The sequence below is a fragment of the Electrona antarctica genome (genome assembly GCF_951216825.1).
Source record: "Electrona antarctica genome assembly, chromosome: 6".
NCBI lineage: Eukaryota > Metazoa > Chordata > Actinopteri > Myctophiformes > Myctophidae > Electrona > Electrona antarctica.
Window position 1 is genome coordinate 20,343,608 of NC_136811.1, and position 27,221 is coordinate 20,370,828.

The 27,221-nt window shown below is 43.7% G+C and overlaps 1 protein-coding gene across 1 annotated transcript in view; it reads left to right on the forward strand.

The window, feature by feature from the left end:
* Nucleotides 1-27,221, forward strand: part of zfpm2a (zinc finger protein, FOG family member 2a) — a gene marked incomplete at its 5' end in the record, with an annotated part of 151,274 nt that overhangs the window by 54,142 nt on the left and 69,911 nt on the right. The window contains one exon of the mRNA XM_079503022.1: nt 19,395-19,525. Coding sequence (XP_079359148.1) covers nt 19,395-19,525 — 131 coding nt within the window. The remainder of the gene's footprint in view (nt 1-19,394; nt 19,526-27,221) is intronic.

Consider the following 27,221-nt stretch of genomic DNA (forward strand, 5'->3'; position numbering starts at 1 on the left):
AGTGTGCAAATGGAACCAAATGGACCCATAAGAGTCCATTTGGCTCCATTTGTAACACTCTGGGAGTTACAGTCCCTCAAAGCTATTTTGTTTTTTCATTTGTACACTCACACTGTAAATTAACACTACTATGTAGGCTTCTGATGTGGATCCTCCCAGAACACCCAGTCAGTTTCCCCGTCTCTTCATCTCTCTCTCTCTCTCTCTTTCTTTCTCTCTCTCTAGAAATATGACCTTAAGCAAATCTGCACAGCAATCTTCTTCTTTAATGTTCATTTCCAGTCACGGATGTTTTGCAATCAGCCACCGATATGGGTGATAGCATGTCAAGCTATTGTATTCATTTTCATGGACTAGCGGTGATAAGGATCTGAGCCTTTCTCATTCTCTCTCTCTCTCTCTCTCTCTCTCGCTCTCTCTCTCTCTCTCTCTCTCTCTCTCTCTCTCTCTCTCTCGCTCTCTCTCAGACTTTCTCTCCTCTAGGCTAATTGAGAATGAAGGGTGTTAGCTAGCTAACTCTGCTAATGAACTTGTTCTCAGCCTTATCTAAATGTCTGCTGGTGTAAGCCACACCCCCCTATAAAACTAGTGGAAACTCTGGGTTTCTGAGAGTGCTGCCTGTAAGAAGCCATGTCATTTCTACAGGATGTGCATTTGCTGTAGGAATTAATACCCGATCCAGTCTAGTGTTTTATTGTATGTGAATCTACTGTCTGTGACCCAATGAAGTGGGTTTTATAGGTGATAACATACACCGTAATGTGCACTATAACCTTTAATCCCAAGCGCTGCGTTATCATATTGACTACTTCATATTGCTACCTTTTGAAGCAATACGCTGACTCGTTCTCCCCACACCAGATAAGCGAAAACCCAGATTTAAGATAACGCAACAGAGAAGTCTAGAAAAGGCGCAAAAGGTCACTTAAACAAAGGGAGTGAAACAAGCGAGAAGGAGGAGTTGAGCACTAAACACAAAGGTAACAGAAGCCGGTGTGACCACCTTGCACACAAAATCTCCTGGCTTGGCTGTCCCTGACGGGCATGGCCCAGCCTGCTCGCCTCTTAGTGCCAGCTGGGCGTGGGCCACAGCCAGGCAGGGGTCAGATGAAGGAGTGGCCGTCCGAGATGGTACCTGACAGTTGGACACAAGCGGAGCCCACCTCCTGCCACCCCAATCCTTCTTCATCTACCTCCACCCTTCCCCCTTTTAAGACATTAAAGCATAAATCGCTCTCTGGAAAATGTGGCTTCTCTTCATGTATACTTCTTAGAGTCTCATGCTCTCATGCCGAAAATAGCAGATCTACAAGCTCATGACGTGTCGCATGGCGACGCACCATGAGCTTGTAGATCTGCTATTTTCGACGCGCAACACCGCCACACGACGAATTATGAATCAAGCTTCAATATTGACTCCAGCCAGCGTAGAAGTGCTAGTGGCTGGACCTTCCTCTTCCAGTCCACACTCCACGCACGCACGCACGCACGCACGCACGCACGCACGCACGCACGCACGCACGCACGCACGCATGCACGCAGACACACACATACACACACACACACACACACACACACACACACACACACACACACACACACACACACACACACACACACACAAAAACAATAACCATTATGCACATATGTTATGCTAGGAGAATTGGAGGCCCAGATGGCTACAGTGGTGAGGCAGGTGCCTCAGCAAATGTTTGCGGTGGCCGTGCTGCTATTTATAACGTGGCTAAACACAGACTGTATGCAAATATTTGCAGGAGGACGGTGGGACCTTTTTTTGTTGTGAGTCAAAATGATCACCAATATAAACTTCAAGAAACATACGCTCGTTCACTTGAACATTTTATATTCAGTTCATCTGAAGAAAGTTTTTGTTTAGTTAAATTGAAATAAAAAGAAAGCTTAACCCATTCAGGACGGGAACCCCTTTTGGGGTTCTTGTTGCCATCTATAATATATACAGTATAGCAAAAATGGGCCTCAGTCCTAAATGAAAATGGGTTAACCCATTTAGGCCTGACCTAAAAATTTAAAAAAATTCTTCTAAATCCTCCAGTTTTCTGAAATAAATATTTTCACGATTTTTCAAAAATAGTAGACCTACAAGCTCGTAGCGCGCCACTTGGTGGCGTGCTATGAGCTTGTAGATCTGCTATTTTTCAATAGCTAAAGCATAACATAATGCTAACACCAAAAGGGGTTCCCGCCAAAATGGGTTAAAGTGAGCCCAACCCTCAGAGGCGTCTCTGATTTATAACAGACTTGTTGGTTCAGAAGATCATGTTCAACTCACTTTTAATTCATCTAATTTCATGAGTAAATTTATACTGTCATATATTAACTTATGATAGCACTTTTTTCAGTTCGCGTTTTGCAAATTAGAATCTTCTTTTTCCAAATACTTCTAAATAATTGATTTTTTTAAACGAAAACCCACTTCCTTAACTAAATGAAATTAAAGTGAGCTGACAGCAAGTCTAGAATCAAATACCGGTTAAAAACGTTACAGTTCTGCATTTAAATGATTGTGTGATGACACATGCCTTCAGTCAGGTGGCTCTCCATGCGTAGGGCATTGCTAACGTTTCTAACTTGGAAGCAATGTCTGCTATAAAGTCAGGGTGTTGTAAGGAAGGAGGGGCGAGCCGGAATGAGGGAGAGAGACAAACGGAGCCCAGATGCAGATTAGGCTGCAGAAGATGAGGGTGTAAAAGGGATTTAATGGTAGGATGGATTAGAGAAATCCTTGTAACAATGTTAAATAATTATGGTTCCAGCCGAGATCAAAGCACCATTGATTGAACCCCTCCAGCCTTCAGCACACTGAGTCTTGGAAAGCAAAGATTGGTAAACTAGTGCTCAGACCACTCCAGCTGCTCCAGTTAAATTGGATTGGTAAAATTAGGATATAGATGAATCCTTCAGGAGGCATTCGCAGGGCTTTTGTCACCGGAAATGTAGCTTGGGAGTGGAATGAAAGGTTTGATAGTGTACTGTCTTGACAGAATCATAAGACGGGGATGTCGCAGCTGCCTCGGCTGATACCTAAGCGTTTTAAGTAGACTTACAGACACTGTTGACTGTTATATCAGCAAACTGAAAACTTTCTGCACAGGCTTTCATTTGCACACACCCCCTCCCCCCACTTCTTTTCTTGTAATCATGAAATTTGGACGTGCATCATGGCAATTCTCTCTCAAAAGGATGGTTTTATCTCCCTCCTCCAGGGGTTTATTCAGAGTCTCCTGACAAGTCTCGTGAAACATGAATGACACTATGAGATAGCTGATACTGTTGATGAAAGTCCATCATCAGCTACTCTGCGAGTTCTGGGTCCCCTAAGTGATGTTAAACTAAATTGCAATAAATGTCTGTATCTGTAAACATTGTCCATCGCCTTTTCTGATAAGTTTATTTCCGCACTCTTAGTGAAAGGATTCATAATGGTGTTGTGTACACACATCACGTTCACCTGCCTTCCAACACACGTGCGCACACGCATACACACGTGCACGCGCGCGTGGGCATACGTTGAATGTATGATTATAACGATGAAAATATGCAACAAGAGATTAGACAAATCACTGTACTCCTATGCTGAATTGCCTTGATGCAAATGTAGTCACTGATCCGCTATACTAAGAGGCTTTATAGTGGAACTTCATGGCTGTTAGTTATATAATCTAAAATAGGGCTAAATGCAATCACTGTTCTTATCATTTGAGGAAGATGTCACTGTATTCATTCCTAGTTTCAGTGTTTGTGTGTGAATGTGTGGGTTATGGCACAGTAAAGAATTCCCTTAATAAGATAATTCGCTTTCGACCATTTCTGTCCGCATTTCAATAGGCTATGTGTCCACTTAGCAGAACTCACAATGGCACCTTCTATTGTGAGCGCTGTTTCAGTTGCAGGAGTCTAAGGATTTCAGTGTAAAGTGTAAACGAGAGCAGTTGCTAAAAAGGCTGGTTTTAAAACGCGGCTGGTGGTAGTGTTTCTGCCTCTGGGGACTTGACTCCTAACGCATCTTTCTTTAGCTCTGTGAATATGTTTGTTCTGTGATGCTTACCCTCCCAGGCGCTACTGTGGCTGTACCATTTTATTTTATTTCTAAGAGGTATCATTGTAATTGGTTGAATATTTGATGTGTGTATTCAGCATTTACATGGAGACATTCACACAAGTTGTGTTAGGGGATGTAATGCTGGGTAAACTCTGAATTAGTCAAGTGAAACTTACTTGTGCCTTGGATCATTCTCTCCATTACTTCTTTTGTGTGTGCAAAAACACAAAGTATATTTGAGTGACTTGCTTCAAATTTTGTTCTTCATGCATGGTTCTGTGGGGATTTTCGCTAAATCTGGGAGCCCAAGTCTGAGATAGTGCTTCATTTCATATTCATGTGTAGAGTCGTGTTTTACTTTAATTCCGTTTCGTGTCCCCATAATGGCATTCCCATTCGGCTACAGGAATGTGTACAGAATCCCACCTACACTGTCAAATCCACAGCCCCTTTAGTTACATTTGTACCCTCGTATTTTACTGTGTGGTGTAGCTACAGTAACTCCAGCTCATCCCATGACTGCATCCCCTCCCTCCCTCTCTCTCTCTCTCTCTCTCTCTCTCTCTCTCTCTCTCTCTCTCTCTATCTCTCTCTCACGCACGCACGCACGCACGCACACACACACACACACACACACACGCACGCACTCACACACACACACACACACACACACACACACACACACACACACACACACACACACACACACACACACACACACACACACACACACACCCTTCACAGTGAAAGGTATTGATATCAGAGCAGTGCCCCTGTCTCTGACGGGCCCCTCAGTGGTGATGAACAGCCGTGCCCAACGCGGCCCCCAGCGCGGCCCCCAGCGTGGCCCCCCCGGTCACACCGATTCTACCTTCCTTTTTGTGTCCCGAGGTGTGAGGTGGGGGGAGGTGGGAACCGCTTGTCAACGGAATTAAAATACCAAATAATATAATAATAACGATAATAAAAAAGTTAATAAAAAAAAAACGGCATGTTCCTCCCTGATTGTGTGAGTGTTGTGGTATTCAATTATGCAATTTTCATTGGCATATTAATCATCTTTTCAACAAACAAGCCGCCGTTAATTAAAGCAAAGCATGGATAAAGACGTGTTGCCGGATCATCACTCCGTTTATCACTGCGCACAGACCCGCAGTTAAGTAAATTCAGGCTGTGAGATGAATTTCAATGGTCTCCCTGCCTGTGTGCACGAGCACGTGCACGTGTGTGTGTGTGTGTGTGTGTGTGTGTGTGACACTGTGTGTGTGTTTGTGTGTGTGCGTGCGCGCGCGCGCGTGTGTGTGTGTCTGTGAGTGTGCGTGTGTGTGTGCGCGTGCATGCGTGCGTGCCTGCATGTGTGCCTGCATGTGTGCGTGCGTATGCACTTTCTCTTGCATTTCTTCCATGCTTGCCTGTGACTGGTTAGTTGTTCAATAATGCTCATTTTGTAGACGTTGGGTTAGTGACGTTGCATATTGCAGCGTGGTCTAACTGAGCTGTAACTGTTGCAAACACATTTATCTATTCATGATTTACAGTATGTACAGTATACACTATATACAGTATATACATTATAAATTCCCATTTTACTTTTCCACATTTTACATATCCAAGCCTTGTTTATATTTTATATATTTTTTATAATGAAAAAAAAAAGAAGACAAAACCCCTCAAGCAGCTTAATTAATGCAGCCTGTCTATATGTCCCTGTGCCTATGGTTGTCCACTGTGGTTCTGTAGGGAGGACCAGTGTCATTATGTCACCCATCTTACACACTGTGCATGCAGTCCACTCAGGCAGCTCATCCCAGCCTTCTTGTATTCTTTCTCTGTGGGTTTTTGTGTTGCTTCTATGCTTGGCTCATTGGTGGGAGGGAATTGAGATTATTCAGGATCTGGCAAGATATGGCTCTGACTGGAATCATAGCTGACTGCCTCTGCTGCCATTCAGTCACAGGATCTAAGTGGGGAGACGTCTTGGTGATGGGAAGAGCCAGACAGCCATGGAAGGACTTGAGTTCCGCTAGCAGAAAGGGAGTCAAGGCATCTGCAGACATGACGCTTGTCGCCCTGTCCCTTCATTGTGGAGCAACTTTATCAGCGCCAGCCGCTCACCCACTTGCTAAACTGGAGGGCCAGTCGCCTCTTAACTTAAACATAAGATCTTTGTGGTTTGAAGCACTCGGCTGCACCGCACCCAATGTGAATCTGAAAGGCAAACACCACTCCAGTGTCGCCGTTGCCCATCACAAAATCACACCACATGGAAAACTTGTTTCTGCTGCGTTAGCTCGAATCTAAATGCACTCAAACAGACTGTTGCACTGGAGCAAGATTCCCCTCTCAAGGAAAGGAAAAGGAGAGATGGAGAGAGGGAGAGAGTAAGTGGGAGTGAGAGAGAGAGAGAGATGGCGGTGGAGGAGAGGGAGAGAGAGAGAGAGAGAGATGGCGGTGGAGGAGAGGGAGAGAGAGAGAGAGAGAGATGGCGGTGGAGGAGAGGGAGAGAGAGAGAGAGAGAGAGATGGCGGTGGAGGAGAGGGAGAGAGAGAGAGAGAGAGATGGCGGTGGAGGAGAGGGAGAGAGAGAGAAAAAGAAAAAGAGAGGGAGAGAGAAAAGTCAAAAACCTCCACATAACAATGCCAGAGAAAAATCAGAACATTTTCCACCGAAAGATGGGCCATTTCCAAATCCTTGTGCCCTATCAGACAAATTAAAGTAAATCAAGCATGAAATGAAGCAGAAGAGCCTGGAGATAAGGCTCCTTTAAGTCGTTTACAGATTAGGACAGAGAGAGAGAGAGAGAGAGAGAGAGAGGTGCATCTGGTCTCTGCCAGTGAAGGAGGCTAGTTTCTCATTTCACAATAGCAGCCTGTGTATAGGATTACTCTTCCCTGTCACCGACATGAGCAGCAGTGCTGGAATCGACGTCCTCAAAATGTGTCTAACTATGTCCTCCTTAAAAATGTCTCCAACCCAACTTCACGTCTCATGTTGTACCGATGTGAAGTGCTGATAGATAAACTTGTGACAACAATATTTGATCGGTCTTTCATTTTAATTTTGATTTTGGTCGCCTTGCCTCTTCACCTTTTCATAATGCTCAAGTGCCTTCAGAAGCAAAGCGACTTAAAATTCAAATGAATTCAGGATTGGCTGAGCTGTACCACGTGGCGATACAGCTGTCAGTTCCTGTGCCCATGTTAAGCACGCCTGCGATCAGGATGGGGGATTCCAAGCAAATGATATCCTTAAAATATAATTTAATTCTCTATCATCATAAACCGGGTTGATTAGTATGTGTGTCACAGTCCTGTGTTGCCTCTTACGTCAACAATTTAATTGGTGGGGTTTTTTATAGAAATAATCAGAACATGATTACACTACACTACGTCAGTTGTTTTCATGGAGGAATACTTACATCTTTTACATGTACCGGTATGTATTGTATATGGACATGCATACGCAGTCACACCACACACACGTGCATGTTTGTTTTATAGATGCCTAGCTCATTCATGCACACAGCATGCAGTCAGGAGCCACACACACACACACACACACACACACACACACACACACACACACACACACACACACACACACACACACACACACACACACACACACACACACACACACACACACACAGTCACACATACACAGTCACACATACACAGAAGGTAGGGGTGCGTTGCTCTTTGATGTTGCCCATAGTGCGGTTGTGGGATTTTGTTTCACTTCTCCCATGTATCTTTTCTCCGAGTGATGAGAGGTGGACTTGGCTGCTGCAGTGAGCCCGCTTTGAGAGAGACGAAGGTTGGCCTCATCGGCGGGTAGCTGGTCGCTAAAACCTCGACCTTGACCTTCCCAGCCCAAGCCTTTAGGTTTAGCTCCTTTATCACACTATCTCCAGGCATTTAAAAATACTCCTGAAACTCGATGATTTAACCCGCTTTTACGCTGTTCACATCAAAACTGGATGAAAAAAAAAAAAAAAAGCTTAATCCATCTTATCTGTTGACTGTCAAACTGCTCCTGCTAAAACCTACTCACAAAAGACAACTAGGTCACACAGGAAAAAAGAAAAAAACCCCAAACAGAATTCTCCGTTACCCAGGGGAAGTTGGAGGTCTGGTAATTGACTTGGGAGGAGAATCAGAGGTACGGTACTTTAAAAATAGTACGCCTGAATTAACTGCCAAATTTAAAGAATCCGATGTCACTGTGTTTACTCACTTTACTGTAGGCATTGTCTGGTGCAGAGATTGTTTTGGTAGCTATATCTGAATACTTTATTATTTTCATAATCACAGCTCTGCGGGAAATGTAGTTCATACAAATGTGTTACAGTACACAAATTGTTCTTCAGATAGATAAGATAAGATAAGATAAGGTAAGGTTCCTTTATTGATCCCAGAGAGAAATTGAGGTATCACACTGTAGCGGCAACATTAGTGAAAATTAAACACAAAAGATTGTAGATCTTCTATTTCATATTGTCTGCATATGACACCTTTATATATTATATACAGTATATTCTGATTATTGTTGCTAGTAAACAGAAAACACATTTTCAGGTAGGGATACGATCAGTTACAAAAATGAAATTGTAAGTAACTCAATTGTAAGTAAATTGAAGCTGATAAATTACACTAGGCTCAGAATAACAAGAGAGAATTCTCCCTTGTTATTCTGATGTATTTTCTGTTTACTAACGAGCTAGAGAGATTGGGAGGCTCCTACTATAAAAACTATAGCAGTGATTATAAGCAGTATAGCTTTAACCTAAAAAAAACAAAAAATAAAAAAAAACATTTACACCGCATTTAAGCATAAGAATCAATGCATCAGTTAATATGTTTTTAATGCATCTAAACAAAACGCAAACTGGGTTAAAAATATCTGGGAATGGAGTGGCTCCAATGTGGATCTCGGACTTCATGTTGCAAGCCTATGACATATCTATATGACTCCAAATGTGGGCAAGGTTTCAGCCTGATATTCTGATATTTATTCAAATATGTGAACAGTATTAGTGGAGGTACTGTGTGGCCTACTGGCAGTGTGCACAAGAAATTCAGCACTGATCGCTCCAGCGGTTTGCGAGATTAGCTCCGGAGAGTCCGGACACACAGACACACACAGACCAACTTCTAGAAGGCTGGAGTCGCGCCCAAATGTAATCCATGCATGTAACCCATGCATCAGTTTCGGAGTAGGTGTGCAAGAGGTCATAGAGGAGCATGTGTTAAGTTTGTTTAAAATGTTCATTGTCTGTTTTCTTTCTGGACATAACTTCTGCAAGAAGAAACGTTTCAGGCACATGGCGTCTATAGCTGCCAATGAATAAATCCACAATTACTCATTTATTCTGACAGGCCCAGTTTGGAGTAATGTCTTTTTGATGGTTCTCAAATTTCAGGAAGCATTTAAAACAGATCAGATTCCTTGAATAATAGCGTGTCCTCTAGATGTTGTTTGTGATATGGCCATATCTTTGTGTGAGCACAATCATTCTTTAAGTTTTCCTGTCTTCCTTTTACATGCTATCAACAGACACCGCAGCACTTCTCTAAAGATGGATGCCTTGCAGATTGTTGTCAGCATCCTCACTGCTAACTTCTGCAGGCCTTTGATCAAACTGAGTCCTTGACAACTGCTATATTTCAGTTCAATGACAACAACTAACAACAGCAACATCCATGTCCAAAGCATGCATCCAAGTCTTCCAAATAATGGTTTTCTTTTCACCCTTTAGTGGCATGATTGCAATGTGCATGCAGTAACTTTATATTCAGTTACTGCATGCATTGTTGAGGGCGCCTAAAAAGAACTGCTTAGGAATCCCTGCCACACAGGAAATAGCGTTTAACTCAGAGATAGAGTAAAAATCAGACCAGTTTAAAGTGAGTGGTGCTGTACTGTACTGTACTGTACTGTACTGTACTGTACTGTACTGTACTGTACTGTACTGTACTGTACTGTACTGTACTGTACTGTACTGTACTGTACTGTACTGTACTGTACTGTGCAAGCTCGCCTCTCTGGCCTCTGTGTGTGTGTGTGTGTGTGTGTGTGTGTGTGTGTGTGTGTGTGTGTGTGTTAGGCTACACAACAGTGACACTTGGTGGTGAAAATATGCAATTTCCGTGCTCAGACCCAGCCAGCCAGGGACACATACAGTAGCTGTCTATAGGAGTGGTTGCACCACTCAATAATGGGGTACATTAAACAATCTCAGCAAACCACTTAAGCCTTATTTTATACTTCGCCATACAACAGTGTCATGCAAGAATACTGTAGCTGATCTACAAGCTCCAATGCACGTTTTGAGTTTATAGATAGGCTATTGTAATAGATTATTTTCGCAATTACAAATATATATCATATTTCTGAACGTGATCAAACCAGCACTGAGGATTTTTATTTGTTACCCGCCCACACCCCACACTCCCAGCTGGCCCACCAACAACCCCTATCCCCCCCCCCCCTGCCCCCCAATCCGTCAGAGTTAAAATACCCTAATCCCTTTGGCTTGTCCCCCCCCCATTCCACTGCCTGTCTGCCCTGCTACATACCCCCCCCCCCCTCCCTCAGTCAAGCTCACTGTGGTTGCCTGGAAACGAGTGGTGGAAAGTATACACTACAAGTACATTGTACATTCACTCAAGTACAATTTTTAGGTACTTTTACTTTATTTGAGTATGTTCATTTTTCAATACTTGATGCCAATCCTTTTGGACTTTTACTCAAGTAAACAAATGTATACAGGCCTTTTACTTGCTACAGAGTACTTTTTAAAATATTATAGTACTGATACTTTTACTAAAGTAAAGAAAAAAAATACTTCCACCACCGCCAGAAAAGGGTCAACTTCTCCTGCTGTTCAAAGGGATGGACAGAACCAAACGGAGGTCCTTCACTGGGGAGGGGGGGGGTGTGGGTGAGGGTAGTGTGGGGGGTGGTGGGGGGTGGGCTGGAGGTCCTTCACTGGGGAGGGGAGGGTGTGGGTGAGGGTACTGTGGGGGGTGGGGGGATGTGGGCTGGAGGTCCTTCACTGGGGAGGGGAGGGTGTGGGTGAGGGTACTGTGGGGGGTGGGCTGGAGGTCCTTCACTGTTAAAACAAGTGTCTCGCCCGGAGATAATAGTGTGGGCTCTGGGTTATAAATGATGCATTTTGTTCACCGGGACCTGATAATAGTGGCTTGGTGGGGGGATGGGGTGGGGGGGGGGGGGGGAAAGTTCATCGCTCTCTTATCAATGCTCTGTGACATTTCTCCTTCAGCTGTAAAAATTTCATATCACATATCTGCTTTAAAGATGTAGCACCTTTTGTTGAACCGATACAGAGCATTCCATTTCACCCCATATGCTTCTGGTGGTATATTAATTTATAGTCCATTTGGCAGCTTTATAACGCAGGCCTATCAGTGGGGATGACTGGGATTCAGGAGGGCATCGCTGAATTGCCACGCACAGGTTATTGAACTTTGAACACCAATCATTTATTTGCTTTTATTTGAAACCTTTATTTAATATCAGTGGATTGAGTTGCTTTAACGCCATCTTTCATTATTTTCGCGTGGCAAAGCCGATCTACAAGCTCACAGCGCATCGCAGCGTGACGTTTACGTAGAGAGCTGCTGTTTTTGAGAATTGTCACCTAGATAATGCTAATGAAAGTCCCAAAATAGGGAGCCAGATAATACAAATCCATATATTTCTGGAGCACTGTATAGGTTTTCTATTTGTTTTTTTGCTAGGGTGATATTTGAGCCAACGTTAGTTATTGAAGTGAAATTTATGTTAGAGATAACTTATGCAAATCCTTTCCTTTAACTAATGTAAATCTGCAGTAAGGCAGAGTCATTTGTCATGTCAGACCATTAGCAGACTCTGTACTCTGGGACAGAAATTACATAGAGGGAAATTCACTTTCACACTATATGTGCATTAAGAGAAACGTTCAGAGTGAAATATGTATCTATCATTGACTTCCAGGAATCTACTGGAGCAGCACAGAGGGGCCATGTAAGAAAGCAATTAGGGTCAAATCTGTTTGGTTTTTGTGATATTTGATAAGAGAGTAACCTTTTCAAACTTTCTCAGTTCTAAAAGAATAAGTCTGGTGGTTTTCTGTAGACTTTTAAAATGAAAGCTAGGGCCATTATATTTCCACATTTAAAATGTTAGGTCAGATGGCCTTCATTATATCTAATAATGATAATTAATTAGCTAGGGGAGCTTGATCAACCTATTGAGGCCATCTCACTGCCACTGGCCTGCACACATTTGCTCTTCAAATCATAGAAGGATGGCACTCTGCCACCAAGGAGCTCGTTAGTATGCAGTCGCTTGCCAGCCAATAGAGAGATGAGATTCCTTATTCCTCTGCAGCATAACAAAAAAGAAAGACAGAAAAAAAAAACACAGATGCCAATGTGGAGCATCTTGGTTGCTATCTGAGGAGGATCTCTCCACACAAAGGGACATTCATTGGTCTGCCAAGTATTTGTGGAGCGCAGGAACAGACCCTAGAGTCTAGCGACAGATGATGATCTTATCAGAGGGAGGGGGGTTTTGGGGTGATGGTGGGTGGGTAGGTGGGGGGTTTGGGAGCAGGGATGAGGTTGGGGGAGGGGGCACAGCGCTTGAGCCACATACTCAGCTTTCTTTTGCCAAGTCGGTGTCATTTGAGTATTGGTTGATCGGGTACACTGAAGAGGGAAAGAAAACGGGCATGGTTTGTCAAACCGTCCCAATTTGGTCTTTCCTTTTAGTCTTCTTCTGTGACCGTGCTTTATCTGTATTTGTTAGAAAATATTTTTTTTGTGGCTGGACCTGATAAGTAGACTACAGAGTAGGGATTAGGGGCGCTTGTAAGCAACTAAATTATAGCTATGTTATTGCTGGAACATTGCAATATAATGCAGCCTTGGTTGTTGTGGCTGGATGTGTTTGGACTGGATGGTGAAACTGTGAGTTCTTACAGTAGATGGAGTATGAAGGGAGCCTGTTATTCATCCACTGGTGATTTCGTAGAGGTCTTCCACTGGTATCTGCAACAGATGTGACAAGCCATCTGGGAGCCCAAGGTCCTGAGGCAACGTTTGGTACAGTACGGCAAACAACTGGCACCTAAAACACGGTGGACCAAAAGCCCAGCAAATTGAATCACAATCCCCCTTCTCCCCTCTCACGTACACCTACATGTATTGACTGTACCGGCTAGAGATCCCCCCCCCCCCCCCCCTCCCTTCTCGATCCATGCTTTTAAAAAGAAAGTAAAGTCATTGGCTTGGGGATGACTGTAAGTCGTGTGTCAACTCAAGCAGGGCTAAACAGGAAGTTGCGTCCAAGCGGTGAAAGGCCGCCGTCTTATCTGAGGACAAACAGAATGCATCAAGCGGTGGCTGTTGCTCTCACTGTGAGGCTGCCTCTGATGATGGCCAGCTGTGCTCCAATGTTTAATTATTTCTGTCTAATGAGCTTACCCACCTTCCACTGCGGCAGTCGGAGCACAGTGTGCTACAGCAGGAAGGATGAGGGGGAGAAAGCAAGGAAAGAGAGAGAGAGAGAGAGAGAGAGAGATACGGTAATGCATTTCAAAGTATGTTATTTGGATGTGCTTACAAAACTGTGCGTTTCCACCTAAATGTAAGATGTTTACACTGCGTCCTGTTCAGTGTTTTATGTATTATTATTATTATTGTTTTTACCAATTTCAACCTGGTCTCCCTATGTTGGGCAGGACATTATAAGTCAAAATGTTGAAATGCTTGTAGATCGGCTATTTTCAGTATTCTTTTTTTTTTGTATCATCAATGACCTTTCTGTGACCTGTGAATGTTGAAGCAGGTGTCCTCTCGATTATGTGTGGTTTTTGTTGATGTTGATGTTTATGCATGAGAAGGTGCACATGGCCATGTACCTTTCCATACCAGCTCAACATGCTACACACTTGTGTGAAAGAGACACAAGTCTGATTTAAAGTTGTTATAATTACTTTGTCCTGTTCAGAGTTGGTCTAAAGGCCCTGACATACCAAGCCGACATGCCCTAAAAGCTGGAGTATCTGTGGCTGACAATCGGCTGTAGTTTCTGTGGTGTGTTCCGTGCCAGTTGGCGGTAGTCAGACATTTGCGATGGCGATCAGTTGACTAAGCATGTTGACTGAAGGACTACAACTATCGATTAATTTCCGACATTCATTTCTTTAAGTCATACAGGGTTTCCGTCGGACATTCGTGACAGGTCACACGTTTAGATCACGTGACCGAAAAAAACCCACTGACGCTCGATTTTGCCCCAAAAATAGAGAAAAAAATGTTTTTTATGAATCTTTTAGCATTATCCTAAACCACCTTAAAATGTTGTGATCACAAGCTTCACTTGATTTCTGGTTGTACTCTTCTTCGTTGATCATTTACAGGGTGCGGTAGAGCGCCCTCTATCGTAAACCACTGAAAACATGTCATGACGAGAATCTCGTCATTGGCGGTGTGAACCTTGGAGCGAGATGGCAAGAAATATTTTCACTGGCAGGCAGCAGGGAGATACTATATACATGTATCAGAAACAGAACCCTTAGAACAACATCAGTGGCAATACAACAGGAAGAAGTACAAGGACTCAGGTGAGCTTAAGTAGACCGCCAACTGATCAGCTGCTTGACGCGTCCCATAGGCCTACAGTACATCTCTTGTACACGTCCCATAGGCCTACAGTACATCTCTTGTACACGTCCCATAGGCCTACAGTACATCTCTTGTACACATCCCATAGGCCTACAGTACATCTCTCGCACAGAGCTGCACATGCGTGTTAACCCATTTAGGCCTGACGTCGAAATTTATAAAATGTCTTCTAAAATCCTGACAGTTTTCTGTCAGGATTTGCGCCACATTTTCACGATTTTTCAAAAATAGCAGACCTACAAGCTCGTAGCGCGCCACTCGGTGGCGCGCTATGAGCTTGTAGATCTGCTATTTTTCAATAGCTAAATTATAACACAATGTTTAAAACACAAAAAGGGGTTCCCCGTACAGAATGGGTTAACCTCTCGAGTGTATACTGCCTGAACTAACTCGCTGGCTACGTGTCGTTAGTGAGCAGCAAGCCGATGACAGATTAAAACAGGGCACACAGATGGAATATTAGACGTCACTGATCTTTCTCCTCTGCCTTGTCATGAGAAAACGGCCTAGAGCAGACACTGCCAGTGCCAGGCAGGTGCACATTTGCATAAGACATTCTCAATTGGGATTCTCATGAGCATACATACGTAAAGCAAGACCACATAAACAGAATTCAGAGTGGTGTGAAAATGCTCCCAGTTGTCTTCCCATTATGGAAGCTTTCTTTTTGGATTCTGAATACGGCCTACCGCCATCTCCTGGTATGGAGAGTCATTTCGTCTCACACTGGCGTAGAACATACACCTTACAGCTGACATCAGCTGTATTCTTTGTGGTAGTGTATGTTCCGGCTAGGGTTCCAACTACTAACTATTTTTTAGAGATTATTCTATTGATTCATTCTTGATTAATTGAATATTCTCCCCTCACATTTTATATTACATTTAAGCGTAATTTTATACGTCTTCACACAATGGTGTTGTGCAACAATAGTGAAAGTTGCAGATCTCCAACATGACTTGTTAGATTGACTATTTTCACTATTTGTGAAAAATTGCGCTTTTAACCCTTAGAAGGTGAAAGACGCCAATTGGCGTCTTCATCAGAATTCCGTAAATGATCAATGACGCCAATTGGCGTCTTCGCCGTTTTTGATTAATCTAAACATATTAATATGCTCCGAAGCGCTGTTTAAATTCCTGAGCTTATATTCCAACTACATTACCCAGAAAACCCGTGTCACGTGACACACGTGTACGTGTTGCCATTGGAAGCTGGTCCCACCCCCTGTAAACAGTGGGGGCAGAGGGAGTCTTCATAGTTTTCATTGTTTTGCCTGTTTACCCGTCTCGCCCGAGCGATTTTCTAGCAGAAAAAGTTGAAAGCAGTACTATTTATTTGAGCGAGTTTTGTGGTAGTAGTATTGATCCATACGCGTCCCAGTCGCCTTCTCCAGGCGGAGTAGCCCTGGTCCAGTGCTTACAGCGAGACTCGCTGCTCCCTCCCTCCTTTTTTCATTGTCTCCCCATCGTCGTCCGATGAGCTATACCGGGAAACCATTGAAGAAGACGATCAACCCGGAATGTTTTGAGGTAATCTTATTGTAGAAAATGCCCTTCTATAGTGATCAGACATCATAAGATGATCGCTACAAATAGATGCTTGGATAATTACTACTACTAGTCAGATCATGACGCCAGAATGACTCACCACGATGGCCCCCAGCCATTAGCCAGCACCAAAGGTGCTGGCTAATGGTGTCGATCGGTTGGTCGGTGCAGTACAAATGTATCGTAGCAGGCATGCACGCATGGCAGTACAAGTATTTTATATTGTAGCGTGCCTTATAGGCGATCTGATCTTTAGAGTAATGTAGTCAGCCCGGCTATTGGCCGGGCTGACTACAGCTAAATGTTTATTTTTATATATTTAGAACTGGCATCAGAGGAGGAGGATGATGATGATGAAGACGAAGAGTCAAGACTGCGATGGAGTTCTCCGACACTGAACCGGATGCATTCATTCATTTCAGTTGTTGTTTTTTTTTAATTTAGCCTACACACACACACACACACCGTCAAGAACAACTGGAATGCAGTGGTTTGGGGACACTGGGGAGTTTGGGGACAACTGTTTTGTATGTAGGCCTATTTATTTTCTGTAATATTTATTATAATTGTATTATGTTAGTAGTCATAAAAAAATAAAAGACGCTTTTACAATGAGTTAGACCTGTCATGGCTATTTTGTTCACTATTCTGAGGTTTATGGTTTGACTAAGCGAGTTTCAACTGTGATTTACTCTGTAACGGTAGATGGTAAGAACCCAATTTTTTGTTATAATACAGTATACATTCAAGTCTATATTTTGATACATATCATGGGCACAAAGTCATATCAAAACAATGTCCTTGGATGTGTTTTTTTATCAAAACTGTTTCTTCACAACAGGTTTTTGAGATACATGCATGAATAGACAAGGTACTGGTAAGACTATGTAAACATGGTATATATCAAAATGTGCGTTAGAATGTCTAATTTTACCCCAAAAAAGAATTGAGTTTATATGATGTTCCATTTCAGAGCTAGGGGGACTTTTAGCTGGATAGGTCAGATTGATCATGACTGACCATGCTATTTATAGATGGCAAAATATCTACAGTGGTACATGTGAGAAACTTTTTATTTTATTTTAATTGAACTAGACAACTCACCCTTTAAAATGAGATATTGCATGGCTATGTACGCCCAGCAGAAAAAAAAGTTATTTAGAAAATAAAACTTCAACCGGGCATAACTTTTTTTGTTGTCCTAGAAACACTACCCAGTGTAAATGCAGGCTCTTTTAAATGGCTTCCAACACAAAAACTAAACATTTTATCAACTCAGTTCATTTTTTTTCCTGGAAGCAGACAAGCCAAGCTTTCTCTGAAGGTCTTTCGTTGTCACACATTCACAACAGAGAATTTTCAATAAATCATTCAAAAACGCCATTCTGCCATAGAGAAGTCTAAAAACTATATAGAAATCCTTGAAACTCTCAAAGAGTTAAAAGACTAGCGTGGTGCCCGTGTTGTGATGTCAGAACAGGCCAGATCCATATATGGAGATATAGGGGTTGATCAGGTCCAGAGCCCAGGCAGAGGATTTTGTGCTGGTTCTGGACAACCAGAAATGCATGCATATGCCCCACCCAGTTATTATGTATGTGTGTGTTTTATGCCCATATACTGTATGGAGTTCAGGCATGCCAAATGCGGCTTTTGTGCTGGTTCTGGACAACCGGAAATGCAGTACCCGTTCCACCCACCTGTCTGTGTCCCTTTTATGCCCATATATGGAGATTTCTGTATGTGTCTCTCTGTGTCCCATTATTCCTATGGAGTTCTGTGTCAGTCATGCCCAAATATGGAGTGTTGTGATGTCAGAACAGGCCAGTTTATGGAGTTCTGTGTCAGGCATGCCCAAATATGGAGTGTTGTGATGTCAGAACAGGACAGTTTATGGAGTTCTGTATCAGGCATGCCCAAATATGGAGTGGTGTGATGTCAGAACATCACACCACTCCATAGCCACCAGAGCCCGGGCAGAGGCCTTTTGTGACGCCCAGCGGGGGTACGGAACGCGTGTGTGTCAAATTTAAAGTCGGCGGGGCGAACGGTTCTCGAGTTACGTGGATTACAGTACAGACAGACAGACAGACAGACAGACAGACAGACAGACAGACAGAGACAAGGTGCATTTATAGATAATAGATATATTGGCTATAAGGACATAATAGTGATTGATTGTTGTTATTATTATTATATTTATAATTGATTCAATTGATCAGTTCGATTTAATGAGTCGCCATTAGTTCTTTCAATGGGCTTGGAGTGTCAGGGTTGATATGCCAGATACAGTATCACATGAAGGGCAGCAGTCTGGCCGTTTGAATGTTCCTTCACCAGGCCTCTCAGTGTTGTCAAAGTGAGGAGGCGGAAGTGCATTTTTGAGAGCTGGGTGCTGCATAACTTTGTCTTCCCGTGCGCACGCACGCACGCACGCACGCACGCACGCACGCACGCACGCACGCACGCACGCGCACGCACGCACGCACGCACGCACAAATGCAAACATACTCTGCAGCATGTCATACCCGGCCAAGGGGTTTATCATAACTATTTGATTAATCACTGTCCCAAAAAAGTACACTGAATCTAAGAGATAAGATAGCCGGGGGTGTCAGGGAGGTGAGCGCTGGTAGTGCTAACAGTGCTATCCACTTTCACTGCTAATTAACTGCAGCTCTGCAGCACAGCACTAACAAGGGCCCAGCCAGCCGTCCTGGAACAACAGAAATAGGTCTGCCACGTACTATACTGCCACTGCCTGCCAGTGAGCCTGCAGTGTCTCACAGAGATTATCTCAACACAAGACACCTTTCAAGGAAGGTTAGCGGGTTGTGTTTCTGAGGAACACCATCAGATGGATGTTCACTCGATTTGCTTATCCGTTTTGAAACTGGTCTCTAAATAGTGTGGGGCCTTTAGGCAATTATGTGATAACACATTTGGGTTTCAGGGCACATGGCAATGAATGTTCATCACTGTGATTGTTTTTTGTTTTTTTTTAGCTTGTATGCTTGTATAGAACATTACGGATGACTATTTTGGTCAATATTGTATTTTTTTTAGGAGAGCTGGACGCATTCCTCAAAGATGGTACGAGGGAACGACGGATCCACACTCGGCAGGAGCTCCCTGTGGGCACAACGTGGGGTCCCTTCGAGGGGAAAATTGAGATGAATACTGACAGCAGTGGCATGGTATGTCTGTGTTTTCATCTTCCTTTCCTGTTCTGCCTTTATTTTCAGTTCACACCATGGTTTCAAACACCTGTCTTATATTTTTGTCGTTTTCCAAAAGATTGTCCTCAAATTGCTGCTGGTGGAGTGGACTTGCTATTAAAGGACCACTTTTCAACCTATCTTCATAGGTCCTCCTCACTAATGATCATGATAAAATTGCACAATTTTTTCCTACTCAGTCTGTGTCTCATAGGAGGGCTGTGGGCAGTTCAGAAACCCGTCCACCAGTGAGTGACATCATCGTTAGGCAGATTTTTTTTAAACAATATTTTTTTACAATTTTTCTTTTTTTTAATGTTTTTTAATTTTTATTATCCATTTTCGCATTGAAACTTTTCAGGACTAGAAAGCCTGCAGTTTCTATTAGCTTGGATTCCCCATCGATTATGTCACTGGTGGGCGGGTTTCTGAACTGCCCACAGCCCTCCTACGAGACACAGACCGAGTAGAATTTTTTTTCTCCCATTTTATCATGATTATTAGTGAGGACCAATTATATGAAGATAGGTTGAAAAGTGGTGAAGTGGTCCTTTAAGTCCTTAGTAGCTTTGGACACACGATTACTAGAAAGTTCTTGGTCTAAAGCCTATTTTAATGGAAAGAGGAAGCAAATTCCCATGGCATTCCAACCCATTGAGTTGACTCCTCTGGGATCTAACTGCCCCCCCAACAAAAGCCTTTGAAGTGCATCCATTTTAACCATTTAATCTGCATATTTTATGACAAAACGCTTTAATTGGTGGATTTCGAGTTCAATCCAGCCTTCAATTGAATGACGTTACGATCCATTATTTTTTATGTTCCTCTCAAGCCAGCAGCTTCATATCAGTGCACTGGCCTCTCTGGTTTAAAAGATCCAGTGCGGCTCCCTTCAGCTGCAGAGCCATGTGTTGACCTAGTGCTCTGGTGGAACAACGAGTCCTCTATGGGCATGATATTTCATTTTGCATTTGGATTAATTAAGAAATTCTTATTAAAAATTGTAACCAATCTCACATTTATCCTGTTAAGTAACATAAGGCAAAGTCCATAAGGATTTCAGACTCAAAGGCCCCCCCGTTCTTCCAGATTTCTTCAATGCATAACTTTATTAAATCATTCTCAGAACAGTTTTCGACTTTTCTAAGCTTTGTGGTTTTGAAGTCGTATTATGGCCATGAAATATGGCATCTCTCGGGGTAAAGCCAGTTATCCTTGGGGAAGAGTGGTTTGATGGAGCAACACCTCAAGTCGCTTTTTCCAAAGTGACAAAGTCATATATTTTTCCTCCAAACTCCCCATGAATGTCCCTGAAAGGCATCCAGGCGTGCCTCCACTCTCCCTCAGATGAACCTCAATGGTACGATTTCCTTGGTTACTTGTATGTTTTTCACAATATCAACACTCATTACACAAGGCATTCATTACAAATGTTCCAACGCCGGTTGTAGTTTGAGAACATTGCTCCTGGCGGGAGTGTTAAGGCCTTAACTAAGTGCCCTCTGTGGAATCCGATCCTCCGTTCCAGATCCAGTTATCTATTATTTTTTAGTGAGCCAGGTGGTGGTCTTCACCTGTAATAGGCTGTGGAGGGGTTAGAGAACATGCCAACTCTCTCTTGCAATTAAAGGCGTAGGAAGGAGCTCTGGCATATTGCCTTTAAGGATCTCATGTGTGCCTATTCTCCTGGGGGGCCCTTTCAATGCTTCACTGGTTGCCCTCCTCCGCTCTTAAGTCTCATCTCTCAAACGGGGTACTGGCTGTTAGCCGCTTCTCACAATCGCTCATTAAAGAACGGGTCAAACCCAACTGGGCAGTTTTTGTTTCAGCGAGCTGCCTTTTTTTTTAGGCTTTTATGCTCCGCTTTTACTTTGTTTCGTCAGGCATTTGAATAAACTGAAGTAGCCATCAATCAATTCCCCGCATTTCTCCCCACCACTAGGGAATCATCTCAGCGCAAGCGTTGCTTTTTTTATCCAACCTTTTGCCACTGAGTTGTTGCCTTGTTAAACACTGGGCCGTTGGCAACGTCCTTGATGGTACAGCATTTATCTCTGTTTTCACTCCTATTTCACTGGGAGTGAAGGGAGTGGCACAAGTATTCAAAGACTAGACACTTTGAGACAGGAACAAGCCCCTAATGCCTCACCTGTAGATGGAGAAAAGTTAAACAAGGAGTGTGAGGAATGACCTGCGTTGAAGGAAAGAGTGAGGGAGGAAAACAAGCTGGCCAGTTTTGATGCATGTCAGGCCTTGCAAAGTGTTCCAACACAGGATCAAGAGGCCATATAAAGCATTTGAGGGTAGAAATAATGGCTTATTGCTTCATGGGTCCTCCTTACCTCACCCAGGAGGCACTCTCAGTCATTCTTATGAAGTATATGACCTCCGCAGACTATTACATCTCCGTTTATTCTGTTAGATTTCTGAAACCCACAGAGGTGAATGTATTACCCCAAGGCAGTCGGCTGTATGGCAAAAATGACATCTCTCTCACGCTGGAAACATGAGACCTAGCTTGTGTGCCTATTGATATGCCCTCTCTGGAATCAAAAGGATTTTATTTTTTATTCCTTCATCCCAGACGTGTAATTTGAAAGGCTATCAAGGTATGCTTGTGTGCCTAGCACATGTACTTCTCACATCTTGATGTCCCACCCAGAGACAAACCACTGCGCTACAGTGGTTCTCAACATTTTTAATTTCAAGGACCCCCAAATTAATGAGCACCGAGTTGGTAACGATGGAAGTTGGAGATCCATGCCCCACCCGGCTATGCTATACCCCTTGTACCCCTGTCAGAGTACCCGTTCCAGTACCCATCTGTCTGTGTCCCTTTTATGCCCATATATGGAGTTCTTTGTCAGGCATGCCCAAATATGGAGTCTATGCAGATGTCCAGAATGATGTCAGAACAGGACAGCTCCATATGGAGATCAGGTCCAGAGACCAGGCAGAGGCTTTTTGTGGCGGTTCTGGACAACCGTGGGTCCGACCGACTCGTCACCGAGCACTGCACACCCTGTTGTGGTGTAGAACACGTGTGTCGACTCGAATTTAAAGTCAGTGGGTTACGTGCATTACACCTGCACAGACAGACAGAGACAGGGTGCATTTATACTTTATAGATAGAAGATGTCGTCTCTGTCCACTCTCACTCCAGCTCAAAGCACTTTGGAGCCTACACTGAAAAATACATGTTCTGGTCAGGATACCAATTTCGTCCGATCAGGAGAGAGAATTTTTACAGGAGAAAGTGAAATTGGAAGTGATGAACAATAAACAATGAGCAGACAAAATTGAAACTGGAACACAAACTGATAATTGATCTCACAGATCTACAAGTTCACACCATTTCTCAAATCGTCACGTTGTGAGCTTGTAGATTGTCTATTTTTGAGGGGCGCTACACAGGTTTAATGTTTGTCTTTAGTTCAATGTTTGTTTTGTAAACGCATTGACAATGAAGGGAAAATTTGCACCGTTTGTTTTACATCACCATTACATCACCTAATCAACATGAGTTAGACTTTAATATATTAGCGCCCTTCACTTCACATGGGTGTGATTTTTGACAAATGTTTGCCCCAGAATTTGTTTAAAAAAAAAAGAAGCCTACTTGAATAATAGATATAACTTAACATTGAAGTGACACTTCAGTACAGTACAGTGAGTACACCACAAGCAAAGCTGATGAGCGCGTCAGGTCTAGGTAGTTCAGTTTGAGTGTGGAGTGTGAGCAAAGGGGTTCTTGGTGCCAGGGGACCAGTCCTGTACAGTCTGGTGGGGCCGGGCGCTGGTCCCCTGAGCCACAAGAAGCAAATGGGAGCTGAGGCTGGAGTTGGCCCGACTATGCCTGCTGCTGCGGTGTGGGGGGAGGCTGCCGGTGGACTCAGGGTCTCGGTGGCTGACCAGAGTGATGGATGATGCTGAGAAGAGAACGCCGAGTGGAGCGTTACAGGCAGTTGTCTAGGCAGGCCTGGAAAGAAGGGGCAGAGAGAAAGGAAAGGAAAGAACAGAGAGAGAGAGAGGGGGGGGGGGGGGATGTTGGGGGGGGGGGGAAGCATGACAGGAAATCTGGGCATCTGCAGGACAGAGATAGGGTCACATCTCGACCGTTTATCAAAGAGGAAAGCAGATTTCACAGCTGATGGTTTGGCCGTGGCAGCTCTGAACACCCCAGGGGCTCTGTTCGCTGTGTGACTGCAGCTGGAGTTATAGTTATTGCTGTAGGAAAACTGTTAAAATGTGCACACTGCTCACTATATTAGACCACTCACAGGCCTGGACCTACTCTGGAGACGGGTTCCCCATGCCTAATCACTCTGAGACGGTCTGTACACAAATTGCCCCGTACATTTTCCAACAAATTTTCCTTCCAAAAATTGCATATCGTTTTTTTGTGTTGAAAAGGTAGTATTGGTGTTGTTGTAGCATGCCAGGCCCCAAACAATCACAGAACAACAGTATTGGTGTTGTTGTAGCGTGCCAGGCCCAAAACAATGTAGTATTGGTGTTGTTGTAGCGTGCCAGGCCCAAAACAATGTAGTATTGGTGTTGTTGTAGCATGCCAGGCCCCAAACAATCACAGAACAACAGTATTGGTGTTGTTGTAGCGTGCCAGGCCCAAAACAATGTAGTATTGGTGTTGTTGTAGCATGCCAGGCCCAAAACAATGTAGTATTGGTGTTGTTGTAGCGTGCCATGCCCCAAACAATGTAGTATTGGTGTTGTTGTAGCGTGCCAGGCCCAAAACAATGTAGTATTGGTGTTGTTGTAGCGTGCCATGCCCCAAACAATGTAGTATTGGTGTTGTTGTAGCATGCCAGGCCCAAAACAATGTAGTATTGGTGTTGTTGTAGCGTGCCAGGCCCAAAACAATGTAGTATTGGTGTTGTTGTAGCGTGCCAGGCCCCAAACAATGTAGTATTGGTGTTGTTGTAGCGTGCCAGGCCCCAAAACAATGTAGTATTGGTGTTGTTGTAGCGTGCCAGGCCCCAAACAATGTAGTATTGGTGTTGTTGTAGCATGCCAGGCCCCAAACAATGTAGTATTGGTGTTGTTGTAGCGTGCCAGGCCCCAAACAATGTAGTATTGGTGTTGTTGTAGCGTGCCAGGCCAAAACAATGTAGTATTGGTGTTGTTGTAGCATGCCAGGCCCCAAACAATGTAGTATTGGTGTTGTTGTAGCGTGCCAGGCCCCAAAACAATCACAGAACAACAAGGTTGTCTCTAGCTAGCAGGTGTTTTACCCCCTGAAGGACGCAGGCTTTTTGAGGTTGAACTGAAATAAAGGTAATTGGTCTTGGTCAAAGCACATGTGTACGTGTGTATTGTATTTCTATACTTGTGAGTGTCAAATGTCCCCACAATTATAGTAGAATTAGACATTGTGAGGACAATTCTCCTGTTCATCACATAAATTGTTGTTTCATGGTCAAAATCGAAAAGTTTCAAGTAAGAGTTTATAGGTTAGGTTTAGGGGTACAGTTAATGCCTGATTAACATACAGTGTGTTTGGTTGTGCGCCGGTGTCGTAAAAGCCAGTGAGCTTGTAGATCTGTTATTTTCGGCTTTAGGGTTGGGGTCAAAATGGAAATGTTAAAAATACTTATGTCCGTATTTGTTATACAAGTGTGTGTGTGTGTGTGTGTGTATGTGCGTGCGTGCGTGCGTGCGTGCGTGCGTGCGTGCGTGCGTGTCAGATGGGGAACAAGGAATGAGAGTTAGAAAGAAATTCCAGAAAGACAACTGAGACTGTGTGCTGCTGTCGTCAACCCCCCCCCCCCCCCCCCCACACACACACACACACACACACACACACACACACACACACACACACACACACACACACACACACTCTCTCTCTCTCTCTTCCTCTTCTTCTTCCTCTGAGTTTCTCTGTGTCTGACTGATGGAGCTGCCACCTCCCCATCTCATCCCTCACTACACTCACTGATCAATCAGACCATTAGACTCCAATTACAGCCGCGGCTCCGGCGCAGGTGAGCGACGAGCACATTCAGCCTACGCCCGGGTTCTCACACTCCCCAAATTAACACAAATTAATAGTGACACTCTCAGACATAAATGTCTGCAGTCGGGGGGATAAATTAACAGCCCGGGTCGAAGCTATTGAGTAGCAGGTGTCTTTAAATGTTGTAATTACCTGAGCTGGACAGAACCGGTGGAGGAAGAGGTGGCCCTCGGTGTGCCTGGAGTTACGGGCCTGGCCCCGGTGAGCCTGGCGTCCGGCGAAGGTGTTAATAATTGATTGGGAGGCAAGCTATTAATGAGTACCAGATTTAGGGCTCCATTGTAAACGTGTGTTGATGAGGGTGTTTCTGCCTCTTGTTCGGTGCCTTACTGATGCTAATTACCAGGGCTTAGTCAAGGTGCACTGTAATGAGCCTGGATGGATTCAATAGAATTCTGTCTTAAGTGTCAAGGCCCTTTAAGTGCGAATTAGATGTTAATTAAAATTTGTAAGGCTCGGGCATCCGCTAATACATTCTTTGAGAAGATCTACCGGATAATGATGCAATCGGTTTGCTCTTACTTATATTTGCTTCAAGCAAATACGTTGATTAATGAAATTAATGGGAAAAACAGAGCAGTTGTTTTTATGCAAAGGCCGCAATACGCCTATTGCGGCCCTGGAAATACAATCAATTTAAGAACACGCAATGAGCATAAAATAAATGAAAGTGATGAACTGTGGAAATATTGCCGAAAATTACTGCTCGTCTTAATTGGCACAACATCTTCATGTTTAGAAACGTGCACTGTAAATGGCGCTAGCACTATTATGTTAAGATTTGACAACTATATTTAATGCTAGATTGAATAATCGGTAGACTATGGTCTATTTATGCACAAGACGGAAGCCACCGTAGTAAAACTGGTCCGGTTGTTGAATTGTTGAATTGAAACACAAGCAGTGTGTCATGTTCATCTGTATTTCTGTCATTCTGTATTGTTTTGCATGCAGTGGGTTTTTTCCCCTACTCCCACTGAGTGTACAGATTGGAGTACATTTTTTATTTTCAAGCCAAATATTGCATCTGAAAAAAGAATGGTTGGCTAGCATGTTTGTGTCTGTGTGTTCGTGCATATCTCCCTGTGTGTGTGTGTGTGTGTGTGTGTGTGTGTGTGTGTGTGTGTGTGTGTGTGTGTGTGTGTGTGTGTGTGTGTGTGTGTGTGTGTGTGTGTGTGTGTGTGTGTGTGTGTGTGTGTGTGTGTGTGTGTGTGTGTGTGTGCGCGTGTGCATGTGTTTGTGGGAGGCGATGTGCATGTACTAATGTAATGCCTCAATGTGTGGGTGCTGCCTGTGTGCTCCTTTTAGTGGTGTGAACAGGGTGCCTTAGCTTGTAGAGTACAGAAGAGGGAACATGTCAAGATACTGTCCTAATTCTCACCTGGGACAGAGAGAGCGGCAGAGTCTGTCAACCCAAGGAGTGTGTTTTTTGTGTAATTCAGTACAAGGTTAGGAATATGGGCCTGTGCACCAACAACGAATGCTCCAGAAATTATTCAAGCCATCACTCAAGCATTTATCTTGCCCCCTTTTGCCCACCCTCTCCCTCCAATATGTTTATTGTTAGCTACCCCTAAACTTTAACAAGTGGTGGTGGATTTTTCTGCTTCTCGAAATTATATTTTTCTTCTTGTCATC